Source organism: Haliotis cracherodii, unplaced genomic scaffold, assembly GCF_022045235.1.
Source record: "Haliotis cracherodii isolate W230 unplaced genomic scaffold, xgHalCrac1.p SCAF_3, whole genome shotgun sequence".
Classification (NCBI taxonomy): Eukaryota; Metazoa; Mollusca; class Gastropoda; order Lepetellida; family Haliotidae; genus Haliotis; species Haliotis cracherodii.
In genome coordinates, this window is record NW_027266286.1 from 4493027 (window position 1) to 4516630 (window position 23604).

Sequence of the window (23604 nt, forward strand, 5' to 3'; positions counted from 1 at the left end):
ACCTGAAACCTGTGATTGCAGGTTTGAATGCCAGATGCTTCTAGGTTGTCAGCACTGTATCGAGTGGTTTCACAATAGAGACAACTGCCTAGGGCCTGTATCCGTTCATACTTCCCTACCACGTCAAGGTAAAAACAGCATAATACTCACTCACTCAGCAATAGAGAAAATGTGTCTTTCTCCTCAGGAAAGAAGAACATGCATGTATAACAATGGATGTATTGAAAGGTGAAATACTCTAAATGAGTTCATGAGCAAATGAGAAAGAAGACAATAAATTTTTTATTTTTTTTCAAAGTTTTTGTCTATGATATCCTTGATTGTTATAAGGAAAATGTACTTATTTCTCGATGTGCAGAGTTGCCAGAAACCTATGATTGTGGGTTCGAGTCCCGGTTCGCCCCGATTATGTTTCTAGGTTTGTCAGCACCATACCCGTGCTCGTGGGTTTCACGGAAGTGGTAAACGTCTGAGACCTGCGTCATTTCGGGCTTTCCTCCCACATTAAGCTGACACACCGTGACATACCTGGAATGCTGTTAAAAGTGGCGTAAAACCCCACTCACTCACTCATTTTGAAATTCTTGTTACCACATGACAAATATAACCCCTCCAACACAAGAACAGCTTATCTATGTACCTTGTATCGGTATTGTCATTGGAATACTGTGTAGATGTAACACTCTGTTGATAGGTGTTCATCTGGCGGGAGTCCAGCCCCATACTTCGCCGCTGTCAGTGGTCCATCAAGCGACAGCTGTTTGTTGTTGATGTTGTGTGCAGTGACGCGACCGTAGCCTTCATCACCGAGGCCGGGGAAGGGTTCATGGGCTACTGGCCGGAAAGGAAGCACCTGCCACAGAAGGAGGTGGTCCCACACAAGAGTAAGTCATTGTTGTAGGTGTTGGTGCTTTGCTGGAATGGCGAAGGTAGCCCAATGGTTAAAAGATCAAATGTTGCTATATGCACTGGGGATGTATGGCTGCAGTAATACCCTCACATGGAAGCTCTGCAACCCTCACAATTGCCACTTAAGTGAAAACATGGAATAATTAAGTCTGCACTCCTGGTACTTCACTTCTTATTTTCTAAAATTCCAATTTAAGATGCCCAGACCAACTTTAGAAATTCATTTTGTTTAAGACTAGTCCAGAGGACTAGCGTAAAAAGTTCTCAGAGGTTGTGGCCTGATTGCTTGAACAAGTCAAATGTTTTACAATGTTTCTGTTTTTCTGTCAGTTTTCTACAGTTCCAATTTGTAGCAAAATTGAAGCATTGAGCACTGGTCCAGGCCTGAAGCCCTCAAATGCAACTACAAGTCAAGGAGGTCATCATTGGATTGTTACTTGTCCTCCTCACAATTTAGTAGTCTCGGGCTCGTGCACTAGCGTGAATTTCGAAGGCTGCAGACTATCACTCTGCATTCATTTCAATCTGTCATGGCGATCCCGAGTAGCCTAATGTTTAAAGAGTTTCCTCATCCAAGAGGCCTTCGAATCAAGTCCCCTCGGGGCTAGAGCGTGCCAAGTTCATTTCTAGTGTCCCCTGCTATAATATTGCTGGAATACTGCTGAAATGAACTCCCAACTAAATTTTTTCAGAAATGACTGATGACTTTGAGAAGCCGACTCTGATCGACCTGATGCTGAAGGATGAGGTGGAAATAGTGCCGGTCAAGAGGATCCCCAACATGCACCGAGCCACCAAGATCTCCGCCGACCGCCGCAACAACAACCTGATGGTGCTGCAAGCTCTGCCACACGGCTGGTAGGTCAACAGGGGATAGGGCACGGCTGGTAGGTCAACAGGGAGAGTAGGTCAACAGGGAGGGTAGGACATGGATGGTAGGTCAACAGGGAGAGTAGGTCATGGGTGGTAGGTCAACAGGGAGAGTAGGTCAACAGGGAGGGTAGGACATGGATGGTAGGTCAACAGGGAGAGTAGGGCATGGGTGGTAGGTCAACAGGGAGAGTAGGTCAACAGGGAGGGTAGGACATGGATGGTAGGTCAACAGGGAGAGTAGGTCATGGGTGGTAGGTCAACAGGGAGAGTAGGTCAACAGGGAGGGTAGGACATGGATGGTAGGTCAACAGGGAGAGTAGGTCATGGGTGGTAGGTCAACAGGGAGAGTAGGTCAACAGGGAGGGTAGGACATGGATGGTAGGTCAACAGGGAGGGTAGGGCATGGGTGGTAGGTCAACAGGGAGGGTAGGACATGGGTGGTAGGTCAACAGGGAGGGTAGGACATGGGTGGTAGGTCAACAGGGAGGGTAGGACATGGCTGGTAGGTCAACAGGGAGGGTAGGACATGGATGGTAGGTCAACAGGGAGAGTAGTCAACAGGGAGGGTAGGACATGGGTGGTAGGTTAACAGGGAGGGTAGGACATGGGTGGTAGGTCAACAGGGGATAGGACATGGGTGGTAGGTCAACAGGGAGGGTAGGACATGGGTGGTAGGTCAACAGGGAGGGTAGGACATGGGTGGTAGGTCAACAGGGAGGGTAGGACATGGGTGGTAGGTCAACAGGGAGGGTAGGGCATGGGTGGTAGGTCAACAGGGAGGGTAGGACATGGGTGGTAGGTCAACAGGGAGGGTAGGACATGGGTGGTAGGTCAACAGGGAGGGTAGGACATGGGTGGTAGGTCAACAGGGAGGGTAGGGCATGGGTGGTAGGTCAACAGGGAGGGTAGGACATGGGTGGTAGGTCAACAGGGAGGGTAGGACATGGCTGGTAGGTCAACAGGGAGGGTAGGGCATGGGTGGTAGGTCAACAGGGAGGGTAGGACATGGGTGGTAGGTCAACAGGGGATAGGGCACAGGACATGGGTGGTAGGTCAACAGGGAGGGTAGGACATGGATGGTAGGTCAACAGGGGATAGGACATGGGTGGTAGGTCAACAGGGAGGGTAGGACTTGGCTGGTAGGTCAACAGGGAGGGTAGGACACGGTTGGTAGGTCAACAGGGAGGGTAGGACAAGGGTGGTAGGTCAACTGAGGGGATAGGGCATGGCTGACAGGCCAACAGGTGGGATAGGGCATGGCTGGTAGCTCAACTGAGGGGGTGGGGCATGGCTGATAGGTCAACTGAGGGGGTGGGGCATGGCTGACAGGCCAACAGGTGGGGTGGGGCATGGCTGGTAGCTCAACTGAGGGGGTGGGGCATGGCTGGCAGGCCAACAGGTGGGGTGGGGCATGGCTGATAGGTCAACTGAGGGGGTGGGGCATGGCTGGCAGGCCAACAGGTGGGGTGGGGCATGGCTGGTAGGTCAACTGAGGGGGTGGGGCATGGCTGGCAGGCCAACAGGTGGGGTAGGGCATGGCTGGTAGGTCAACTGAGGGGGTGAGGCATGGCTGGCAGGCCAACAGGTGGGGTAGGGCATGGCTGGTAGGTCAACTGAGGGGGTGGGGCATGGCTGGCAGGCCAACAGGTGGGGTAGGGGCATGGCTGGTAGGTCAACTGAGGGGGTGGGGCATGGCTGGCAGGCCAACAGGTGGGGTGGGGCATGGTTGGTAGGTCAACTGAGGGGGTGGGGCATGGCTGGCAGGCCAACAGGTGGGGTAGGGCATGGCTGGCTGGTGCAATACAGCTTTTAGACATAGGATCCGCGGATATTTATGGGTGATGGAGGGATGAAGTGTACACAAACCTGTGAAGCGTTGATGGTCAGAGGGCCATGATCTTGTCTGTTGCAGTCTGTCCGACATTCCGTCCATCAGTGACTCAGAGATGTCTTCGGACTTCCAGCGACTGAGGGAGGAAGCTGATGAATATGATGCTATACATGACGTCACTGTGCAGGTACTGTGACCACCATGAGGATGCTGTACTTGATGTCGACCTTTAAAGGTCAAGGTCAGAATAGGTCTTCAGCAACCAGTGCTTGCCGTAAGACGCAACTATGCTTGTCGTAAGAAGTGACTTACGGGATCGTGTGGTCAAACTTGCTGACTTGGTTTATGCAATTGCATCAATTGCATAGATCAATGCTCATGATGTTAATCACTGGATTGTCTGGTCCAGACTCGATTATTTACATGGAATGTTTCTGAGTGTGACATTAAACAAGTATACATGAGGTCACTCACTCACTTCCTGTTTGCAGGCAGGGAATCACAGGTGGCCATGTCACAAGTACATCCTCGTCTCAAAGTGTGACTTTCTTCGCAACAAAGTAGCTAGTCTGACAAAAGCCGATGAGGAATTCCCTGATGAGGAGCCTGTCATTCACGTTCCGTCTGTTCCCCCGGAGATCATGGAACAAGTCCTTCAATACATCTACAATGACACCTGTGACCTACTTAAAGTTGGAACTAAGTTCAGCCCAGTTATTGTCAAAGGTGAAGGTCAAGAAAAAGGTCAAGGTGATGCTGACCTACAGAAAGATAACTCAGATCTACTTATTTCTGAAAATCTGTCCAAAATGTCTGCATATGAAGTTCATCAAAAGAAGAAGAAATCGGTCCAGAAGGAGAATGCTGACCCTCACAATACTGCGAAAAACCCTGTCCGATATTTACAAGAAGTTGCCAAGGAACTGGGTGTCAAAGGGCTTTCCAAGAGGTGAGTTAGATGTTCAATAATGAATTAACATTCCTTCAGATATTTATGAAATCCTGAGTTACAGATACCTTCTTGGAACCTTCCATGTCGGAGAATACTAACAAACACACAAATGAACTGTGACCCATGGAGATCTGGGTTAGAATACGTCTTCAGCAACCAATGTTTGCCGTAAAAGGCTGCTATGCTTGTCGTAAGAGGTGACTAATGGGATTGGGTGGTCAGACTCGCTGACTTGGTTTGATGCATGTTATTGTATCCCAATTGCGTGGATCGAGTCTCATGATGTCAATCACTGGATTGTCTGGTCTAGACTTGATTATTTACAGACCACCATCATAAAGCTGGAATACAAACAAACAAACAAACAAACAAACAAACAAACAACAAATGACCTGTTGTCAAGGCAGCTTGTTGTTTCAGACTGGATGCGGTCAAGTACCTCAATGGCTGTGTGCAGTCTGCCGGGAAGTTCCTCTCGCCACCAAAGGTCAAGTTTGACTGCAGAAAACTGTGAGTTAGCAATTCAGTGGTGAATGAATTTGAAGACCCATTGATTTTGACACAAAAGGCTGTGTGTAGGTCAATGACTTGGACCCAAGATATGTAATAAGTCCATGGAAAACATGCCTGTAAATAAAAAAACATTAAATTACTGCAAAATGTATTTGTTCAAACATAGAGAATCTCACCCAAGTGTCTTTTGATATCAAATATATCAACACGAGTTGATAAAAGTGGAAAAATTCTGAGGCTTGCCGAGGATTTTTGCCACTTTTATCAACAAGTGTTGATATATTTGATATCAAAAGACACTTGGGTGAGATTTTATTTATCATCCAACATCATTCTTCCAACTTTTTCAATTTGTAGACGGTAATTAGCAGTGTTTTCAGTGTAAAAAGTACTGCTAACAGCTTCAGTAGCAGAGCCATTAGTGATGTCATTTGATTGTGACATCATGGTCACCAGTGACGTCACAATGGTCTGCAAAACATTGTGATGTAATTTCATTGCAGCGATATCTACAATGTAGATATCGCTTGATCTAATCCAAGCGATATCTCCTGTGGGAGCCAGTTTTGGATGATAAAGCATATTTACAAATCAAGGCAGCCTCTGTGCATCTGTCAGTGTGGGTTACTGCAGTTAACTTTCAAAGTTAAGTCAGTACTTTTAAAAAATCAGGCATAGCTTCCTCACACCCTTGGTTTGGAAGCAAAACTGCCATAAACCTCACCCCTCCATCCCCCAGACAACTGTCACAAGCGTGACCCATATCCCATGTTGAAGCATGAAGAAAATGACTTACCTTGTACTTACTTACCTTTTGTTGAAAAAACAAGACAACATTTCAAACATAAGACAATAGTGCAACATTTATCCCTGTTTTAGGGGTTTATGGAAGCTTAAGAAACATTCGTAGTTTTCTCGCTAATCACTTGAACAACTGTAAACCTCACTCACTTGTAAAATACTTCTTAAAAACAAGCAATCATCTGAGTATTTACAATTTCTCCACACAACTTGTTATGAGACTCCACACAACTTGTTATGAGAAATAACGATAGAAAACATGCTGTCCGAGAACCTATGATCCGAGGATAATATCATTGTGTCATGAAAGCATGACGATGAAAACTCTGATTGAAAATAGGACAATATCTGTAGCGTACATTCTCAGAATGACACAAAACTTAATGAGAGCATGTCAATAATGATTAAAAATGGTACCGTCAGTAGGCATAATCCTTACTATTTACATTTTTATCATGACACCTGGCTTAGCATTTCTATCGGTCAAAAGTCCTTCAGCTTAAACGAACAATTTGTCAAATTGAAATTTTATTGGTCTGTGACCGGAGACCGATGGCTATCTGGAACCCTGAAACCTCGATGTAAGGATACAGAGAAGTAATGTCTCCATGTAGGGGGACACTTTGGTTCGAACATGCAGAAGGTGACTCAGTGGTGGGGGGCACAGGAATTGGCAGTGTCATCTATAAAGAGTGTGACATTGTTCATATTCTGCTTCAGTTATACATAAGGTGTTTCATAGTTGTGTGATGTTTCAGCCCTGAGCTGTGTGATGTGAGTATCGAGGCAGAGGACGGCACGACGATACAGTGTCACAAGTGTGTGCTGGTGGCCAGACTGGAGTACTTCCACAGCATGCTGGGCTGTGGTTGGATGGAGGTGAGGGGAAGGGGAGGGTCGGGTACAGGTGAGGGTCGGGTACAGGTGAGGGTCGGGTACAGGTGAGGGGAGGAAGTGGGAGGGTCGGGTACAGGTGAGGGGAGGAAGTGGGAGGGTCGGGTACAGGTGAGGGTCAGGTACAGGTGAGGGTCGGGTACAGGTGAGGGTCGGGTACAGGTGAGGGTCGGGTACAGGTGAGGGTCAGGTACAGGTGAGGGTCAGGTACAGGTGAGGGGAGGAAGTGGGAGGGTCGGGTACAGGTGAGGGGAGGAAGTGGGAGGGTCGGGTACAGGTGAGGGTCGGGTACAGGTGAGGGTCGGGTACAGGTGAGGGTCAGGTACAGGTGAGGGTCAGGTACAGGTGAGGGTCAGGTACAGGTGAGGGGAGGAAGTGGGAGGGTCGGGTACAGGTGAGGGTCGGGTACAGGTGAGGGGAGGAAGGGGGAGGGTCGGGTACAGGTGAGGGGAGAAAGGGGGAGGGTGGGGTACAGGTGAGGGGGGGGAGGGGGGGGGGGTACAGGTGAGGTGAGGAAGGGGGAGGGTCAGGTACAGGTGAGGGGAGGGTCGGGTACAGGTGAGGGGAGGAAGTGGGAGGGTCAGGTACAGGTGAGGGTCAGGTACAGGTGAGGGGAGGAAGGGGGAGGGTCGGGTACAGGTGAGGGGAGGAAGAGGGAGGGTCGGGTACAGGTGAGGGTCGTGTACAGGTGAGGGGAGGAAGGGGGAGGGTCGGGTACAGGTGAGGGTCATGTACAGGTGAGGGGAGGAAGGGGGAGGGTCGGGTACAGGTGAGGGTCGTGTACAGGTGAGGGTCGTGTACAGGTGAGGGGAGGAAGGGGGAGGGTCGGGTACAGGTGAGGGTCAGGTACAGGTGAGGGGAGGAAGGGGGAGGGTCGGGTACAGGTGAGGGTCGTGTACAGGTGAGGGGAGGAAGGGGGAGGGTCGGGTACAGGTGAGAGGAGGAAGGGGGAGGGTCGGGTACAGGTGAGGGTCATGTACAGGTGAGGGGAAGAAGGGGGAGGGTCGGGTACAGGTGAGGGGAGGGTTGGGTACAAGTGAGGGGAGGAAGTGGGGGGGTCGGGTACAGGTGAGGGTCGGGTACAGGTGAGGGTCGTGTACAGGTGAGGGGAGGAAGGGGGAGGGTGGGGTACAGGTGAGGGGAGGAAGAGGGAGGGTCTGGTACAGGTTAGGGGAAGGGAAGGGGGAGGGGCCAGGTGAGGGGAGGAAGAGGGGATACGGGGATGCGGAGATGAAGGGAGGGGATACGGGGATGAACGGAGGTGATACAGAGATGAAGGGAGGGGATATGGGGATGAAGGGAGGGATACGGTAATGAAGGGAGGGGATACAGATTTGAGGTGGATATGGAGGGGAGGGTATACAGATTAGATTTCAGTTTATGTTTTGTTTGAATCTTTTGAAAAATCTGAAACAAACAATTTCTTCAACCTGCTTCAACCTGCTTCAACTTACTTAATTTAGTTTTGACTTTCAAAAAGAAATAATTGTTGGCTTGTGTATTTTTCAGACATCAGACACGACCTCCCTGACACTGCCAGTGCCTGGAGATGTGCTGTCCATCCTCCTGGACTACCTGTACAGTGACGAGTCTCAGGTCATTACAGGTGTGTGTTGTCTCAAGTACTGTCAGTGTTCCACAAGCGAAATGAAGGTTAAATATATTTTTGATTCCCTAATGATGATGTGGATGAGATAAAATAAGGTCGATGTGAAGCATGTGTTGAATGTTCTCCATGTTGACATAATGTAATGAAGTCACAGTCTTTATGGTTGACGTCATGGCGTCATGAACTGTGGCTAGTATACAGATTTGATGTTGTGCATGTGTCAGTCTGTGTTCACGAGGGGGCCATGGTTGTAAATGTCATGGTATCACTATACAGTACATTTCCTGGCAAAAGTGGGGGCACAGGTGGCCCAGTCGTCTAAGGTGACGCGATTCTCTGTGCAGATTTGCGTCCCTTGGGCATGCCGAACCCTATGATTGTGGGTTCGAATCCTGGTTCGCCCCGATTATGTTTCCAGGTTTGTCAGCACCATACCCGTGCTTGTGGGTTTCACCAAAGTGGTAAACGTCTGAGACCTGCATCCTTTCAGGCTTTCCTCCCACATTAAGCTGACATGCCACGATATAACTGGAAAAAGTGGCGTTAAATCACTCACTCATGAACTCATGAAGCAAGTGTGAGAATTTGTGTATTTCCCGAGCAACAACTCATGAAGTAGTGTTGATGTCCCGTTACTGATCACTGTTACAGACTGCCAGAAGGTGGAGCTGTTGTGCAATGTGCTGGTGGTGGCGGACCAGCTCCTGGCCGTGCGACTCAAGGAAATGTGTGAGGTGTCCCTGGCCAATCTCAGTAAGTGCATCAGTGTGGAAGTGCTTTCCTGTTACTGGCAAGTCTCCCGGCTGCCGTTGTACAAAATAATCTTTGCCCTGAGGTGATCCAACTCTCATACCTTAACTAAGACCAATCTCATTACAATCAGATCTTAGTTCTCGCTACTGCTAAACAAAGATCTGAGGACATCCAATTATGGGTCACGTCAGACTGACATTGCACAAACTTTGACCAACCAATTAAATGACTGGCAAGAAGTTGACATTAGCCAATCAAAAGGCAGCTTTCTCGTGCTTTACGGCACTAATTTCAAATTCGCAACTAAGCTTCAAAACATATTTTGACAAATTCTTGATAAAAAATTTGAAACCTGAACAAAAGAACATTCTGGAATGGCTAATAGATGGTCTATATTGTATGGATTCAGTCTTTAAGCCTGTATCTATAGTCGGAATACCCCGTGTTAAAGTTTTCGAGGTTGCATTATGACAATCATAGCGTTATGATGATTGTAAAGCCTATTCTTTATCATGGACTTGTGACAATCAAAACACTATAATGATTGTACCTCCTATACTTTAATATAGACTTTTTGAAATTGTAGCGCTAAGATGATCGGTACTGCCATACTTTAATACAGACTTTTTACATTCGTAGCACTGTAATGATTGTATGCTTTTATATAGACTTACGACAGTTGTGGCACTATGATGATCGTGACTGTCATGCTTTAGAATAGCCTTACGACAGTCTTGGCACTATGATGATCGTGACTGCAAGGCTTTAGTATAGACTTACGACAGTCGTGGCACTATGATGATCGTGACTGCCATGCTTTAGTATAGACTTACGACAGTCTTGGCACTATGATGATCGTGACTGCCATGCTTTAGTATAGACTTACGACAGTCTTGGCACTATGATGATCGTGACTGCCATGCTTTGGTATAGACTTACGACAGTCGTGGCACTATGATGATCGTGACTGCCGTGCTTTAGTATAGACTTACGACAGTCGTGGCACTATGATGATCGTGACTACCATGCTTTAGTATAGACTTACAACAGTCTTGGCACTATGATGATCGTGACTGCCATGCTTTAGTATAGACTTACGACAGTCTTGGCACTATGATGATCGTGACTGCCATGCTTTAGTATAGACTTACGACAGTTGTGGCACTATGATGATCGTGACTACCATGCTTTAATATAGACTTACGACAGTCGTGGCACTAAGATGTAAGAGGTTACAAATGGGTCGATTGGTCGGGCTCTGTGACTGGGTTTCTTGTGTGTCATCGTACCTCAACAGCATGGGTTGTTGCTCACAATATCGATCACTGGTTTGTCTGGTCCAGGCTTAATTATTTACAGGCAGCCATCATATTGCTAGAATTTTGCTGAGGGCAGTGTTAAACAAATCAAAACAAAACAAACACAATATCGATCACTGGTCTGTCTGGTCCTGGCTCCTCGATGATTTACAGGCCGCCATCATATTGCTGGGATGTTGTTGAGTGCAGTGTTAAACAAAACAGAACAAATGAAGCCATGTGCATGTTGTTGCAGTAACATTCCGCAACGTTGGGGAGATCCTGGAGTTTGCATCCATGTACAACGCCACGCAGCTGAGGGCAACATGTCAGCAGTTTATCTCCCTTAACTTGGCAGCTCTCCTGGAAGGAAGGTTCGTTGTTCACACTTCTTCCTCCTCTGTCATGTATGGTTAATTAACCATCACACTACATCGTTAGAACATTGATAACTACAATTAAATTGTGACATGGTTGATGTGTTTGTGGAAAAAAACAAGTAAAATCATAAACTCCTTGAATCCTCTGTAACTTGAACCCTGTTAACTATAAAATATTGAATTAAAGAAAAGACTTCGATAATTTTTTCGTTTATGGAGGTATAAACATTAAACTGTGTAACTGTGTTACTAATTTACAAGAAGTGTGCACACCAGATTTTATGTTTATAAATCCATAAACAGTTAAACAGAAAGGATTATAATTTAAGGATTGATAATTAGTATGTAAATATGAATGGAAGTCTAGTAGTGAATGGAAATAGAAAAATCTTAAATCAGTAGCTTTCATTCTGTGTGTCATTCACAGGATAAAATTCAAATCTGTTTGAATCTACTCAGCAACATGTCTTGTCAAATTGCCTGAGGACCTTGGTATTCATTCTTTGCTTCTTCTTCCTGCTGCTGCTGCTGTTGCTGTTGCTGTTGCTGTGGCTGCTGTGCAGGTATCTGGATGTGCTTGGTGAGGACACGATGGTGGAGCTGAAGGAGTACTACCGAGACAAGGTGAGACCAGGTCACTGTGGTCCCGTGTGTTGTATGAGGCGGTATATCAATCACTGGTTGGTGTGTCCAGACTTGACTTTTTACTGGCTGTCATATAGAGCTGAAATATCACTGAGTGATGCAAGGAAAGCTGCAGAAACCTATGATCGTTGTTTCGGGCGGCATATCTCCCAACTCGTTTCCAACTTTTTTCTAACATATTTCCAACTTATTTCCAATTCATTTCCAACTTATTTCCAACTTTTTTCTTAGTCATTCCAACCTATTTGCAGCTCATTTCCAACCTATTGCCAACATATTTCCAACTTTTTTCCTAGTCACTTCCAACCTATTTGCAGCTCATTTCCAATATTTCCAACCTATTGCCAACATATTTCCAACTTTTTTCCTAGTCATTTCCAACCTATTTGCAACTCATTTCTAACATTTCCAACTTATTTCCAACACTTTTCCAACTTATTTCCAACCATCTTCTCCACAGCTGTCATGTATGTGTAGAAGACTGATAACTCCGTACAGCGGTGCTCCAGAGAGAGACTACCTGGAGTCCTTGGCAGCCAAGTACCAGGATGAGGAGAACAAGCCCAGCCACGATGTTTCGACAAAGAAACACAAGCCCAAGAAAAGACGCAGCCGAACCAAGAGCACGAGCGATGAGACCGACAAGGGCAGACCAGGTGAAGTTCTCTCTCGCGGAGACCGACATGTCTCCATCAGCTCAGATATAAGTGTGGAGGAAGAACGGGATGAGGAAGAACAGGAACATCCCGAGGAGAAAACACCAGAAGCTACACCAGTAAGTAAAGCGATAGTTGAGACGTAAAGATTTTTTAGTTTCATGTGATTTTGTGCACCTGACAGAAAGTCAAGTGAGCTTATGTCACTGACTGCATGTACATCTTCTGTCATCATTGACATCCAATGACTTGCCAAACAGTTTGAGAATCAAAAAACGATTTTGATGTCCAAATGCCCCCGCAATCATAACAATACATATTAAACCTGAAGGTTAAGACATGAACAGTTGTCTGCCTCTGTTGCCTTGTGCATAGAGCAGCTGCTCGGAGATCGCCTCCATGTCCAAGTGTATAGAGCATCTCCCCGGAGACTAACCTCCATGTCCTAGTGTATAGAGCATCTGCCCGGAGACCACCTCCATGTCCTAGTGTATAGGGCATCTGCCTGGAGACCACCTCCATGTCCTAGTGTATAGAGCATCTGCCTGGAGACCACCTCCATGTCCTAGTGTATAGAGCATCTGCCTGGAGACCGCCTCCATGTCCTAGTGTATAGAGCATCTCCCCGGAGACCGCCTCCATGTCCTAGTGTATAGAGCATCTCCCCGGAGACCGCCTCCATGTCCTAGTGTATAGAGCATCTCCCCGGAGACCACCTCCATGTCCTAGTGTATAGAGCATCTCCCCGGAGACCGCCTCTGTGGCCTAGTGTATAGGGCATCTCCCCGGAGACCACCTCCATGTCCTAGTGTATAGAGCATCTCCACTGAGACAACCTCCATGTCCTAGTGTATAGAGCATCTGTCTGGAGACCACCTCCATGTCCTAGTGTATAGAGCATCTGCCTGGAGACCACCTCCATATCCTAGTGTATAGAGCATCCACCTGGAGACCACATACATGCCCTAGTGTATAGAGCATCTGCCTGGAGACCACCTCCATGTCCTAGTGTATAGAGCATCTGCCCGGAGACCACCTCCATGTCCTAGTGTATAGAGCATCTGCCTGGAGACACCTCAATGTCCTATTGCATAGAGCATCCGCCTGGAGACCACCTCCATGTCCAAGTGTATAGAGCATCTGCCTGGAGACCACCTCCATGTCCTAGTGTATAGAGCATCTGCCTGGAGACCACCTCCATGTCCTAGTGTATAGAGCATCTGCCTGGAGACCACCTCCATGTCCTAGTGCATAGAGCATCTGCCTGGAGACCACCTCAATGTCCTAGTGTATAGAGCATCCGCCTGGAGACCACATCCATGCCCTAGTGTATAGGGCATCTCCCCGGAGACCACATCCATGCCCTTGTGTATAGAGCATCTGCCTGGAGACCACCTCCATGTCCTAGTGTATAGAGCATCTGCCTGGAGACCACCTCCATCTCCTATTGTATAGAGCATCTCCTCGGAGTCCGCCTCTGTGGCCTAGTGTATAGAGCATCTGTCTGGAGATCACCTCCATGGCCTTATGTATATACCACCTCACCTCACCTATCCTCACCTCACCTCACCTCACCAATCATTACCTCACCTCACCTCACCAAGCCAACACAAGTGGGGATCATATGGGGGACCCGTTGTTTCAGGCATCAGGATCTTTTCTGTACAGAGTTGCTTCCCTTAGGCATGACGGAATCCTATGGTTCATCCTGTTGATTCTTAGTTTGTCAGCCGCTGCCCATGTTCATGGGGTTCTTTGAAGTGGTCAAGTCAGTTGTAGTGATGAAAAGTGGAATGTCTGTATTCCGACTAAAGTGAGTTTAAAGTCTCAATAAAAATTACGTAATGTTACAGGTAGAACTAGTGTTTGAATAATCAAGTTCAAGCATTGTTTTTAAGAATATGTTCTTTGTTTTTCAGGTGAAACCAACAGATCAGCATTGCCCCACCCCTAGTGCTACTATCCCAGTGCCAGGGAGAGGGAAAGAAAACCCCTGGGGGTACAGCAGCCCCTCTTCTCCCAGGGGAATCTGGGGAGCAAGTTCCCCCCCACCCCCAGAGTCACTGCCCTCACCCCAGAGCCCCACGGGCGGGGTCAGCCTCCGGGACATCATGAGTCAGCAGAAGGCGAGGATCAGCCACAGTACAGAGAAGAGGTGAGTGTCATGGCCTCATTCCTGTCCTCATCACTCAGTCCACACCGACTCCGTGGTCTAGTGGTAGAGCGTCCTTCCTGAGAGCAGAAGATCCGGGGTTCAATCCCCGGCCGCATCGTACCAAAAGACGTTAAAAGATGGTACTTGTTACCCTGTCTGGCGCTCGGCTTTAAGAGGCTAAAACAAGGACTGGTCAGCTCAGTGAGTGTGAGTGAGTGAGTTTGGTTTTACACCGCTTATAGCAATATTCCAGCAATATCACGGCGGGGGACACCAGAAATGGGCTTCACACATTGTACCCATGTCGGGATTTGAACCCATGTCTTCGGCATGACGAGCGAACACTTTAACCGCTAGGCTACCCGACCGCACCTGGTCAGCTCAGAGTGAGTATACTGTGTCTGGGTGAGGTATTCACTGCAGCATGGCATCTCAGTGGGCTAGCACTATAAATTGGCATCAGTCCGGATTAGTACAAGCAGCTACACACACACACACTCATGTGCATGCACGTCGACATAAAAGTGCAATAATCTTGGATGCGATGTTAGACCCCATTTCACCACACCTCACCATCATTGAGTCCAGCCTGTGTCTGGCAACAAGCACTCAACAGAGATAGAATGTATTCACAATGAAGGATGCTCGGTCTCTGTACCTCTCTAAGACTTTGACAGACACCTATTGCACTCATCAGATCTGGGGTGCAATAGGTCTTCAGCAACCCGTGCTTTCTGTAACAGGCAACTATGCTTGTCATAAGAGGCGACTAACGGGATTGGGTGGTCAGGCTTGCTGACTTGGTTGATGCATGTTATTGTATCCCAATTGCGTAGTTCGCTGTCAATCACTTGATTGTCTGGTTCAGACTTCATTATTTACAGACCACCGTCATTTAGCTGGAATATTGCCATGTGCAGTGTCAAACAACAAACAAACAAACAAACACAAAACTCATCATTGCATCTGTGACATGTTGCTTCAAGTTAACAATCTGCTTTGACAATTGTTCAAATGTTTACTATCTTTCACATCATCCCAGTCAGGTTGCACAACCTTTGTTAAGCAGTAGGATGGTCACTGCTGTCTAGGGGATAAAGCATCTGCCAGGAGATCGATAGGTTGGTGGTTCCATCCCTGACAACGTCATAGCAACAGACGTTAAGTTGTGGTAATTGTCTCTCTACCTGGCCCTCTTCATTAAGGGTATAAAGCAAGGACCGGTTGGCTTGGATTCAGTGTTCTACGTCTGAATATTGTATCCATGCTAGACTGGCATGGTATCTCAGGAGGCTAGCACTGTGGTCCATGCAAGTCTCTATCTTAGTGTGGGGCGGTCCGGTACCCAAGTGGTGAAAGCGCTCGCTTGTCATGCCAAAGACCCAGACTCGATTCCCGACATAGGTATAACGTGTCATAATAATGCTGAAATATTACTAAAAGCGGCGTTAAACCATACACTCACTCACTCACTCACTCACTCACTCACTCACTCACTCACTCCGCTCTGCTCCACTCCACTCTACATAAGTGCAATAATCTTGAACATGACATCAAACCCCATTTCAGCTCACCAGGAGCATGATCACGTGACTGTAATAATCTGTTTTGATGAGCTGGAAGGAAGTAATTATTTCTATATTGAAAACCATATACAGAGGCTGACAGCAGTAGTGGCTGTTATTAGCAGTGAACTTGAAACCCTAATTACAACACATTTCATGATATTTGACTGACAAAAATACTAGGTGTCATTTTACGAGTAGCAAATGTATTTATTGTCGCGTATCGATACAGAAGAAAATGTATTGTGTATTGTATCGTCGCATTAAAACTCACGATGCCCCGGTGCACCGATGTATTGTTACACACCTAGCTACAAGCATGTGTGTGATGAGAATGGTGTTCTGCTTCAGGGCCCCCGGGGGGAAGGTGTCGTGGAAGGAGGTCAAGAAGCAGCAGAACAAAGCTGCGCAGGACGCTGCAGCGCAGAAACAGGCAGCATCAGTAACATCACCAACATCACCAACATCACCAGCACCAGCCAAACAAACTACATGTCCATGGTAAGATGCCAGATTGTTTTTTGTGAAAAGGGTATATGTTGTTTGTGAAAGAAATATGTGATGCACAGGCTTCTTTTGGTAGATTCGATATGTTATTGTGGTTGGTTATAAGGGAACTTCATCGAAATCATCCCTTATCCGGGATCTGCTTGGTTTGGGTCCTGTAGGGGTCGGTGATGTGTGTTTCCTGGATGTCTTGTGTTGTCCTGTAGGGGTCGGTGATGTGTGTTTCCTGGATGTCTTGTGTTGTCCTGTAGGGGTCGGTGATGTGTGTTTCCTGGATGTCTTGTGTTGTCCTGTAGGGGTCGGTGATGTGTGTTTCCTGGATGTCTTGTGTTGTCCTGTAGGGGTCGGTGATGTGTGTTTCCTGGTTGTCTTGTGTTGTCCTGTAGGGGTCGGTGATGTGTGTTTCCTGGATGTCTTGTGTTGTCCTGTAGGGGTCTGTGATGTGTGTTTCCTGGTTGTCTTGTGTTTTCCTGTAGGGGTCTGTGATGTATGTTTCCTGGATGTCTTGTGTTGTCCTTTAGGGGTCTGTGATGTGTGTTTCCTGGATGTCTTGTGTTGTCCTTTAGGGGTCTGTGATATGTGTTTCCTGGATGTCTTGTGTTGTCCTTTAGGGGTATGTGATGTGAGTTTCCTAGATGTCTTGTGTTGTCCTGTAGGGGTCTGTGATGTGTGTTTCCTGGATGTCTTGTGTTTTCCTGTAGGGGTTGGTGATGTGTGTTTCCTGAATGTCTTGTGTTGTCCTTTAGGGGTCTGTGATATGTGTTTCCAGGATGTCTTGTGTTGTCCTGTAGGGGTTGGTGATGTGTGTTTCCTGAATGTCTTGTTTTGTCCTGTAGGCGTTGGTGATATGAGTTTCCTAAATGTCTTGTGTTGTCGTGTTGGGGTCTGTGATGTGTGTTTCCTGGTTGTCTTGTGTTGTCCTGTAGGGGTCTGTGATGTGTGTTTCCTGGATGTCTTGTGTTGTCCTGTAGGGGTCGGTGATATGTGTTTCCTGGATGTCTTGTGTTGTCCTTTAGGGGTCTGTGATATGTGTTTCCTGGATGTCTTGTGTTGTCCTGTAGAGGTCGGTGATGTGTGTTTCCTGGATGTCTTGTGTTGTCCTGTAGGGGTCTGTGATATGTGTTTCCTGGATGTCTTGTGTTGTCCTGTAGGGGTCTGTGATGTGTGTTTCCTAAATGTCTTGTGTTGTCGTGTTGGGGTCTGTGATGTGTGTTTCCTGAATGTCTTGTGTTGTCCTGTAGGGGTTGGTGATGTGTGTTTCCTGGATGTCTTGTGTTGTCCTGTAGGGGTCTGTGATGTGTGTTTTCTGAATGTCTTGTGTTGTCCTGTAGAGGTCGGTGATGTGTGTTTCCTGGATGTCTTGTGTTGTCCTGTAGGGGTCTGTGATATGTGTTTCCTGGATGTCTTGTGTTGTCCTGTAGGGGTCTGTGATATGAGTTTCCTAAATGTCTTGTGTTGTCATGTTGGGGTCTGTGATGTGTGTTTCCTGAATGTCTTGTGTTGTCCTGTAGGGGTTGGTGATGTGTGTTTCCTGAATGTCTTGTGTTGTCCTGTAGAGGTCGGTGATGTGTGTTTCCTGGATGTCTTGTGTTGTCCTGTAGGGGTCGGTGATGTGTGTTTCCTGGATGTCTTGTGTTGTCCTGTAGGGGTCGGTGATGTGTGTTTCCTGAATGTCTTGTGTTGTCCTGTAGGGGTCGGTGATGTGTGTTTCCTTGATGTCTTGTGTTGTCCTGTAGGGGTCGGTGATATGTGTTTCCTAAATGTCTTGTGTTTTCCTGTAGGGGTCGGTGATGTGTGTTTCCTAAATGTCTTGTGTTGTCGTGTTGGGGTCTGTGATGTGTGTTTCCTGAATGTCTTGTGTTGTCCTGTAGGGGTTGGTGATGTGTGTTTCCTGAATGTCTTGTGTTGTCCTGTAGGGGTCGGTGATGTGTGTTTCCTGAATGTCTTGTGTTGTCCTGTAGAGGTCGGTGATGTGTGTTTCCTGGATGTCTTGTGTTGTCCTGTAGGGGTCTGTGATATGTGTTTCCTGGATGTCTTGTGTTGTCCTGTAGGGGTCTGTGATATGAGTTTCCTAAATGTCTTGTGTTGTCCTGTAGGGGTCTGTGTTGTGTGTTTCCTGAATGTCTTGTGTTGTCCTGTAGGGGTTGGTGATGTGTGTTTCCTGAATGTCTTGTGTTGTCCTGTAGAGGTCGGTGATGTGTGTTTCCTGGATGTCTTGTGTTGTCCTGTAGGGGTCGGTGATGTGTGTTTCCTGGATGTCTTGTGTTGTCCTGTAGGGGTCGGTGATGTGTGTTTCCTGAATGTCTTGTGTTGTCCTGTAGGGGTCGGTGATGTGTGTTTCCTTGATGTCTTGTGTTGTCCTGTAGGGGTCGGTGATATGTGTTTCCTAAATGTCTTGTGTTTTCCTGTAGGGGTCGGTGATGTGTGTTTCCTTGATGTCTTGTGTTGTCCTGTAGAGGTCAGTGATGTGTGTTTCCTGAATGTCCTGTGTTTCCTGTAGGGGTCGGTGATGTGTGTTTCCTAAATGTCTTGTGTTTTCCGTTAGGGGTCACTGATGTGTGTTTCCTGAATGTGTTATAGGGGGTCTGTGAGCAAAGTGGTGAAGTCGTTTCGAGACCTGCTGTTGGAAGACAAGGTGCCGCAGGGTGACAGTAACAACACAATCACCATCAAGACAACTACCAAACCTGCATCTGCGCCAAGCAAACCTGCTACGTCAAGAGAACACATGAGGTGAGTTACTGTTGATGTTGAACTTGTTTACTAACATCACTGATTTCTGTTTTACACTAAAGGTCAATCGTTCATGTTCATGTTCTCTGCTTGTTAATTTGTTCAAACTTAAAGAGAACAAATATTTCATTTTATTAACAAGTTGTGTTTTTCACTGTTGTATAAAAACAAACTTTGCAGCTGGGGACTGCCGACCCGAAATGCACCTCGATCGCGCCCCTCAAGCCAGTCCGAACCAGTAGCCATGCCGGCCACGCCCCCCAACCCCTGGGTGACGACCGTGGCCAACAGTCCCCCTGCATCCAGTGTCAGCTTCTCGGACATCTTACGGGATGAGCAGGCGAGGAAGAAGACCTTGGACTACGCCAGCAAGAAGCCACTTAATCTAATACAGGTAGTTATAATGTTTTCACATCACCCCTGTTACTTGAGCAGTGGAAATTGTTGGTTTATCATGAGGGAAACAGGGTTTGATGTACCTTCTGTTGGTTGGTTGGTTTGTTGTTAAACACCGCACTCAGAAATATTCCAGCTATATGACAGCGGTCTGTAAATAATCGAGTCTGGACCAGACAATCCAGTGATTGATATCATGCGGATCGATCCACGCAATTGGGATCGATGACATGTATCAACCAAGTCAGCTAGCCTGACCACCCGATCCCATTAGTCGCCTCTTGCGACAAGCATATTCGCCTTTTATGGCAAGCATGGGTCGATGTGAAGTGTTGTTTTTTGTATGGCTTTGTGCATCCCGTACCCTGAATAGCTGGAATATTGCTTATGCGGCTTAAAGCAACACTTGCATATGCATCCTGTACATCTAGAGTTAGTGTTATATACATTATGAGTACATGGAAATGATTATTTAATTTTTTGTTTATATATATGTATATATAGACATTACTCACTGTAAGGCAATGTTTTTTCATGTTTTACACCATTGTTGCAGATCGAGGAGCAGGCCATTCAGCAGCTGCTGGGGCACTACCAATCAGGGGGAGACAACCAGGACGAGCACGTCACCGTGGAGCGAGTTCCCCAGGTCACTGCCGCTCCCCTCTGGTCTGTCAGTAAACAGAGAGCCAATCAGGCCAAGTTCTGAGTCCACGATGTGTCATCATGAACGATAGGACAGCCACGCCAATTTCTGACTGCATAACGTTACTTCAACAAGGCAACAGTGTCAAGATCGGTCATCAACTCGGGACTATGTCTAAAAACAGCATGAGATACCAGACCAATTGTGACACTATCAATGAAAACACAGGAAAACCACTTCCTGCTGACACCACTCTTGCCGCAATAAGCATCAGTACAGGAACAGGCAGTTTAGCCAAGTATTGGACAAGACATCATTATGAGAAGGGCAGTGCAGCATGGTTTGGATGCCAGACCATGGACGAGACACAAGCACCCAATACTCAGATCAGAGAAAGTCACCATCAAATGGTCTGGTTCAAACCATATTGGACAATATATGCAGATAGATGGTCATAGATAACATATGTGTCCGAAATAACTGCCTGCCAAACTGCCCGTGGCTGCTAACTTTCCTGTCGGGCTGCATGAAATTTTCCTCCACCTGACAAATGTCTGGCAGATAATTTCAAGACTACTTATATATTCAGTTTTATCACAACTCCTTGTAAATTCTCAAGTGCATTTTTTCAACTGAATCGAGACATGATTTGTCTTCTATTTTTCTTGATTTTTCAATACTTATAATGTGTGAATGTGGGCTGGTTACTTTGAAGATGGGCAGGCAACATCTGTGGGTCACCTGCCCGACTGTCTTGAATTGATTTTAGTGGTGGTATTGACATGCTCATATCATCATCAAGCTTCCGTCTCTGGTTGATCACACACTGGTGAAGGAAGATGAAAGGGGCACCTGCTGATAGTTGTATGAACATTCCTAATGGGGAATTGTAGGCGAGATCATCAGCTATATGCTTCCACCTCTCACTGATCACACACTGCTGAAGGAAGATGAAAGGGGCACCTGCTGATAGTTGTATGAACATTCCTAATGGGGAATTGTAGGCGAGATCATCAGCTATATGCTTCCACCTCTGGCCAGGGAACATCCAAATCTTGCAAGTGAAAGGGGCACCTGCAAGGGGCACCTGCTGTTCATTCCTAATGGTGCATCATACACACAGCTATAGGCTTCCACCTCTCTTTTTCAACGCCAAACTCTGACATATGAAAGGGCCACCTACTGATAGATTCAATACAATCCTTTGGTGGTGCAACATATTAGCTTCATCTGTGGGAGTGTTGCCTGCTGGCACTGGTCCTGCAGCCAAAGATCGAACGTTGAAGTGTTTTTAGGTAGAAATGACAAAATTGTGGACTATTTTCCTGTGTACGTCATCATAAGGACTAGCTCATCAGTTACCTTGTACCTTTGTCAGGTCAATCACCAGGGAAAGGGGCACCTGCTGAACATGGAGAAAAGTGTCAACTTGGATTCTCAAGCAATTGACCTTGACCTTAAAACAGTGTTGATGAAGGTGTGTTTCCTAGTCCTGAAATCATGATAACATATAGAAACATTCTCCAACAAGTTTGTAATTCTACCAGCCCTTTTGATACCTTTTACTTACAAAACTGGCTCAGGCTAGTGGGCTAGTGCTAATGTGTTGTTGACATTGTAGCACACTGTACAGCAATTAGACACAGGGCAGTCTTGTTTAATGTTGGTTTGGGCAGTTGGAAGACACTGACAGGGGGTGACGATGACATGTACTGACGTGGTCTTCTATTCCTTGGACATTTATCTCTTCTATTGAAAAGGATGTTTACCTCAGTGTAAATATATCAGATGGTGCTGGTTTCATGAGATTTTGAATATTTCATTGTAAATGTCATGGTATCACTATACGGTAGATTTCCTGTCAAAAGTGGGGGCATGGGTGGCCCAGTCGTCTAAGGCGCCACGATTCGCTGTGCAGAGTTGTGACCCTTGGACATGCCAGAAACCTATGATTGTGAGTTCGAATTCCGGTTTGCCCGATTATGTTTCAAGGTTTGTCAGCACCAAACCCGAGCCTGTGGGCTTCACCGAAGTGGTAAACGTCTGAGACTTGTACCCCTTCGGGCTTTCCTCCCACATTAAGCTGACAAACCATGATATAACTGGAATAATGTTAAAAGCGGCGCTAAACCCAACTCACTCACGCACAAGAGTTCTTAAAGTGGATGCCAAGACAAATTACGTGGTATGGGGAGACCTGGAGAAGAGGGAATGCTCATATGCTGTGATGTCATTCCTATTGTGAGGTCATATAACAAGGTTGTCAGTGTTACAGTGACAATGGTGTTTGTATTCCATCAACAATGTACGCCGCTTGAAATAATTATTACCCATGTGCTTCATATGGAATTTTACTTATGTTGAACCAAATAGAAATTAAATGTAATATTGTTATTGTAGTGTTGTAATCAACTTGAACTCATTGATAATGGCATCACTTCTCGTCATGGGTAGACAGGAGGTGGTAGCTTCCTTGAAGGTGGAGGTGCTCCTGTATATACTGTACAGTGTGAATAGACTGTGTTATTTATGACTGGGTGCATGGGTTGTGGCAGTGGGGTGCACTAGCCAATAGGTAGCAACTGCCAACATGTTAAGGAATAGCATTTAGTTTCAACATGTTGAAGAATTAAATGGGAACTACCTACGGAAGCCTTTTTGGGCCACTTGTTTTTTTCTATTTTTCTTGAAATTTCAAGATTCTATGTTGAAATTTCAAGAAACACGTGTTTTGTATCTCCTTTTTATAATCTTAAAATTTGAAGATCATTATCTTGAAATTTCAGCTTAATATATACCTTGAAATTTCATCTATGTATCTTAAAATTTAAACTTAGTATGAATCTTGAACTTTCAAGGGAAAAGAAATGGCCCTAAAAGGCTTCTGTACAGGACAGTTGGACTGTTTTAAGTCATTTTAAGTCATTCAGCACCCACTTGGTTTATCTGCTAACTCAAATTTAATGATTGATGTCAATCTGGTAATTACTTTAATTAAACAGACACAATGTCTCAGATTCTCACAGGACCCAAATTTCTGCCCCCCTCCCCCTCTAAAAAGAAGAAAATGGGCTTTCTCTGTGGAGCATAGACAATTACTTCTAAGTTCTATTACTCCTAGTATGTAAATAAATGTAAATTGTCTAACCACAAAGCTATAGCAGATATAGAGGTTGGCTGGAGTGGCAAGATGGGCCTCTATTCTGTTGTCATAGATACCTGGACCCATTCTCCACCGTACCTTTGTTCTGAACCTGATTTCAAATGGCACGATGCTAAGATTAAGATGCAATCAAATTACTCACATGAGCGATAGAAATTCTGTGCTGCGACAGAGATAAGAGAGGGTTAGATTGTGATGTGATGGGGGATGATTCTGAAACTATTGTGAGGTATGGCGATTCAATACACTGAGGGGGCACAGGTGGCCCAGTCGACTAAGGTGCTGTAATTCGCTGTACAGAGTTGCATCCCTTGGGCACGCCAGA

At 46.4% G+C, this 23604-nt stretch overlaps 1 protein-coding gene across 1 annotated transcript in view; it reads left to right on the top strand.

The window, feature by feature from the left end:
* Positions 1-20504, top strand: part of LOC139473848 (inhibitor of Bruton tyrosine kinase-like) — a 36912-nt gene extending 16408 nt beyond the window's left edge. Inside the window, exons 11-26 of the mRNA XM_071256619.1 lie at positions 695-884; positions 1602-1767; positions 3695-3800; positions 4105-4562; positions 4986-5075; positions 6638-6758; positions 8283-8379; positions 9034-9135; positions 10690-10807; positions 11377-11437; positions 11919-12233; positions 14034-14269; positions 16186-16335; positions 18922-19074; positions 19255-19468; positions 20027-20504. Of these exons, the coding sequence (XP_071112720.1) occupies positions 695-884; positions 1602-1767; positions 3695-3800; positions 4105-4562; positions 4986-5075; positions 6638-6758; positions 8283-8379; positions 9034-9135; positions 10690-10807; positions 11377-11437; positions 11919-12233; positions 14034-14269; positions 16186-16335; positions 18922-19074; positions 19255-19468; positions 20027-20179 (2730 nt within the window). The 3' untranslated portion in view covers positions 20180-20504. The remainder of the gene's footprint in view (positions 1-694; positions 885-1601; positions 1768-3694; positions 3801-4104; positions 4563-4985; positions 5076-6637; positions 6759-8282; positions 8380-9033; positions 9136-10689; positions 10808-11376; positions 11438-11918; positions 12234-14033; positions 14270-16185; positions 16336-18921; positions 19075-19254; positions 19469-20026) is intronic.
* Positions 20505-23604: the final 3100 nt, after the last annotated feature.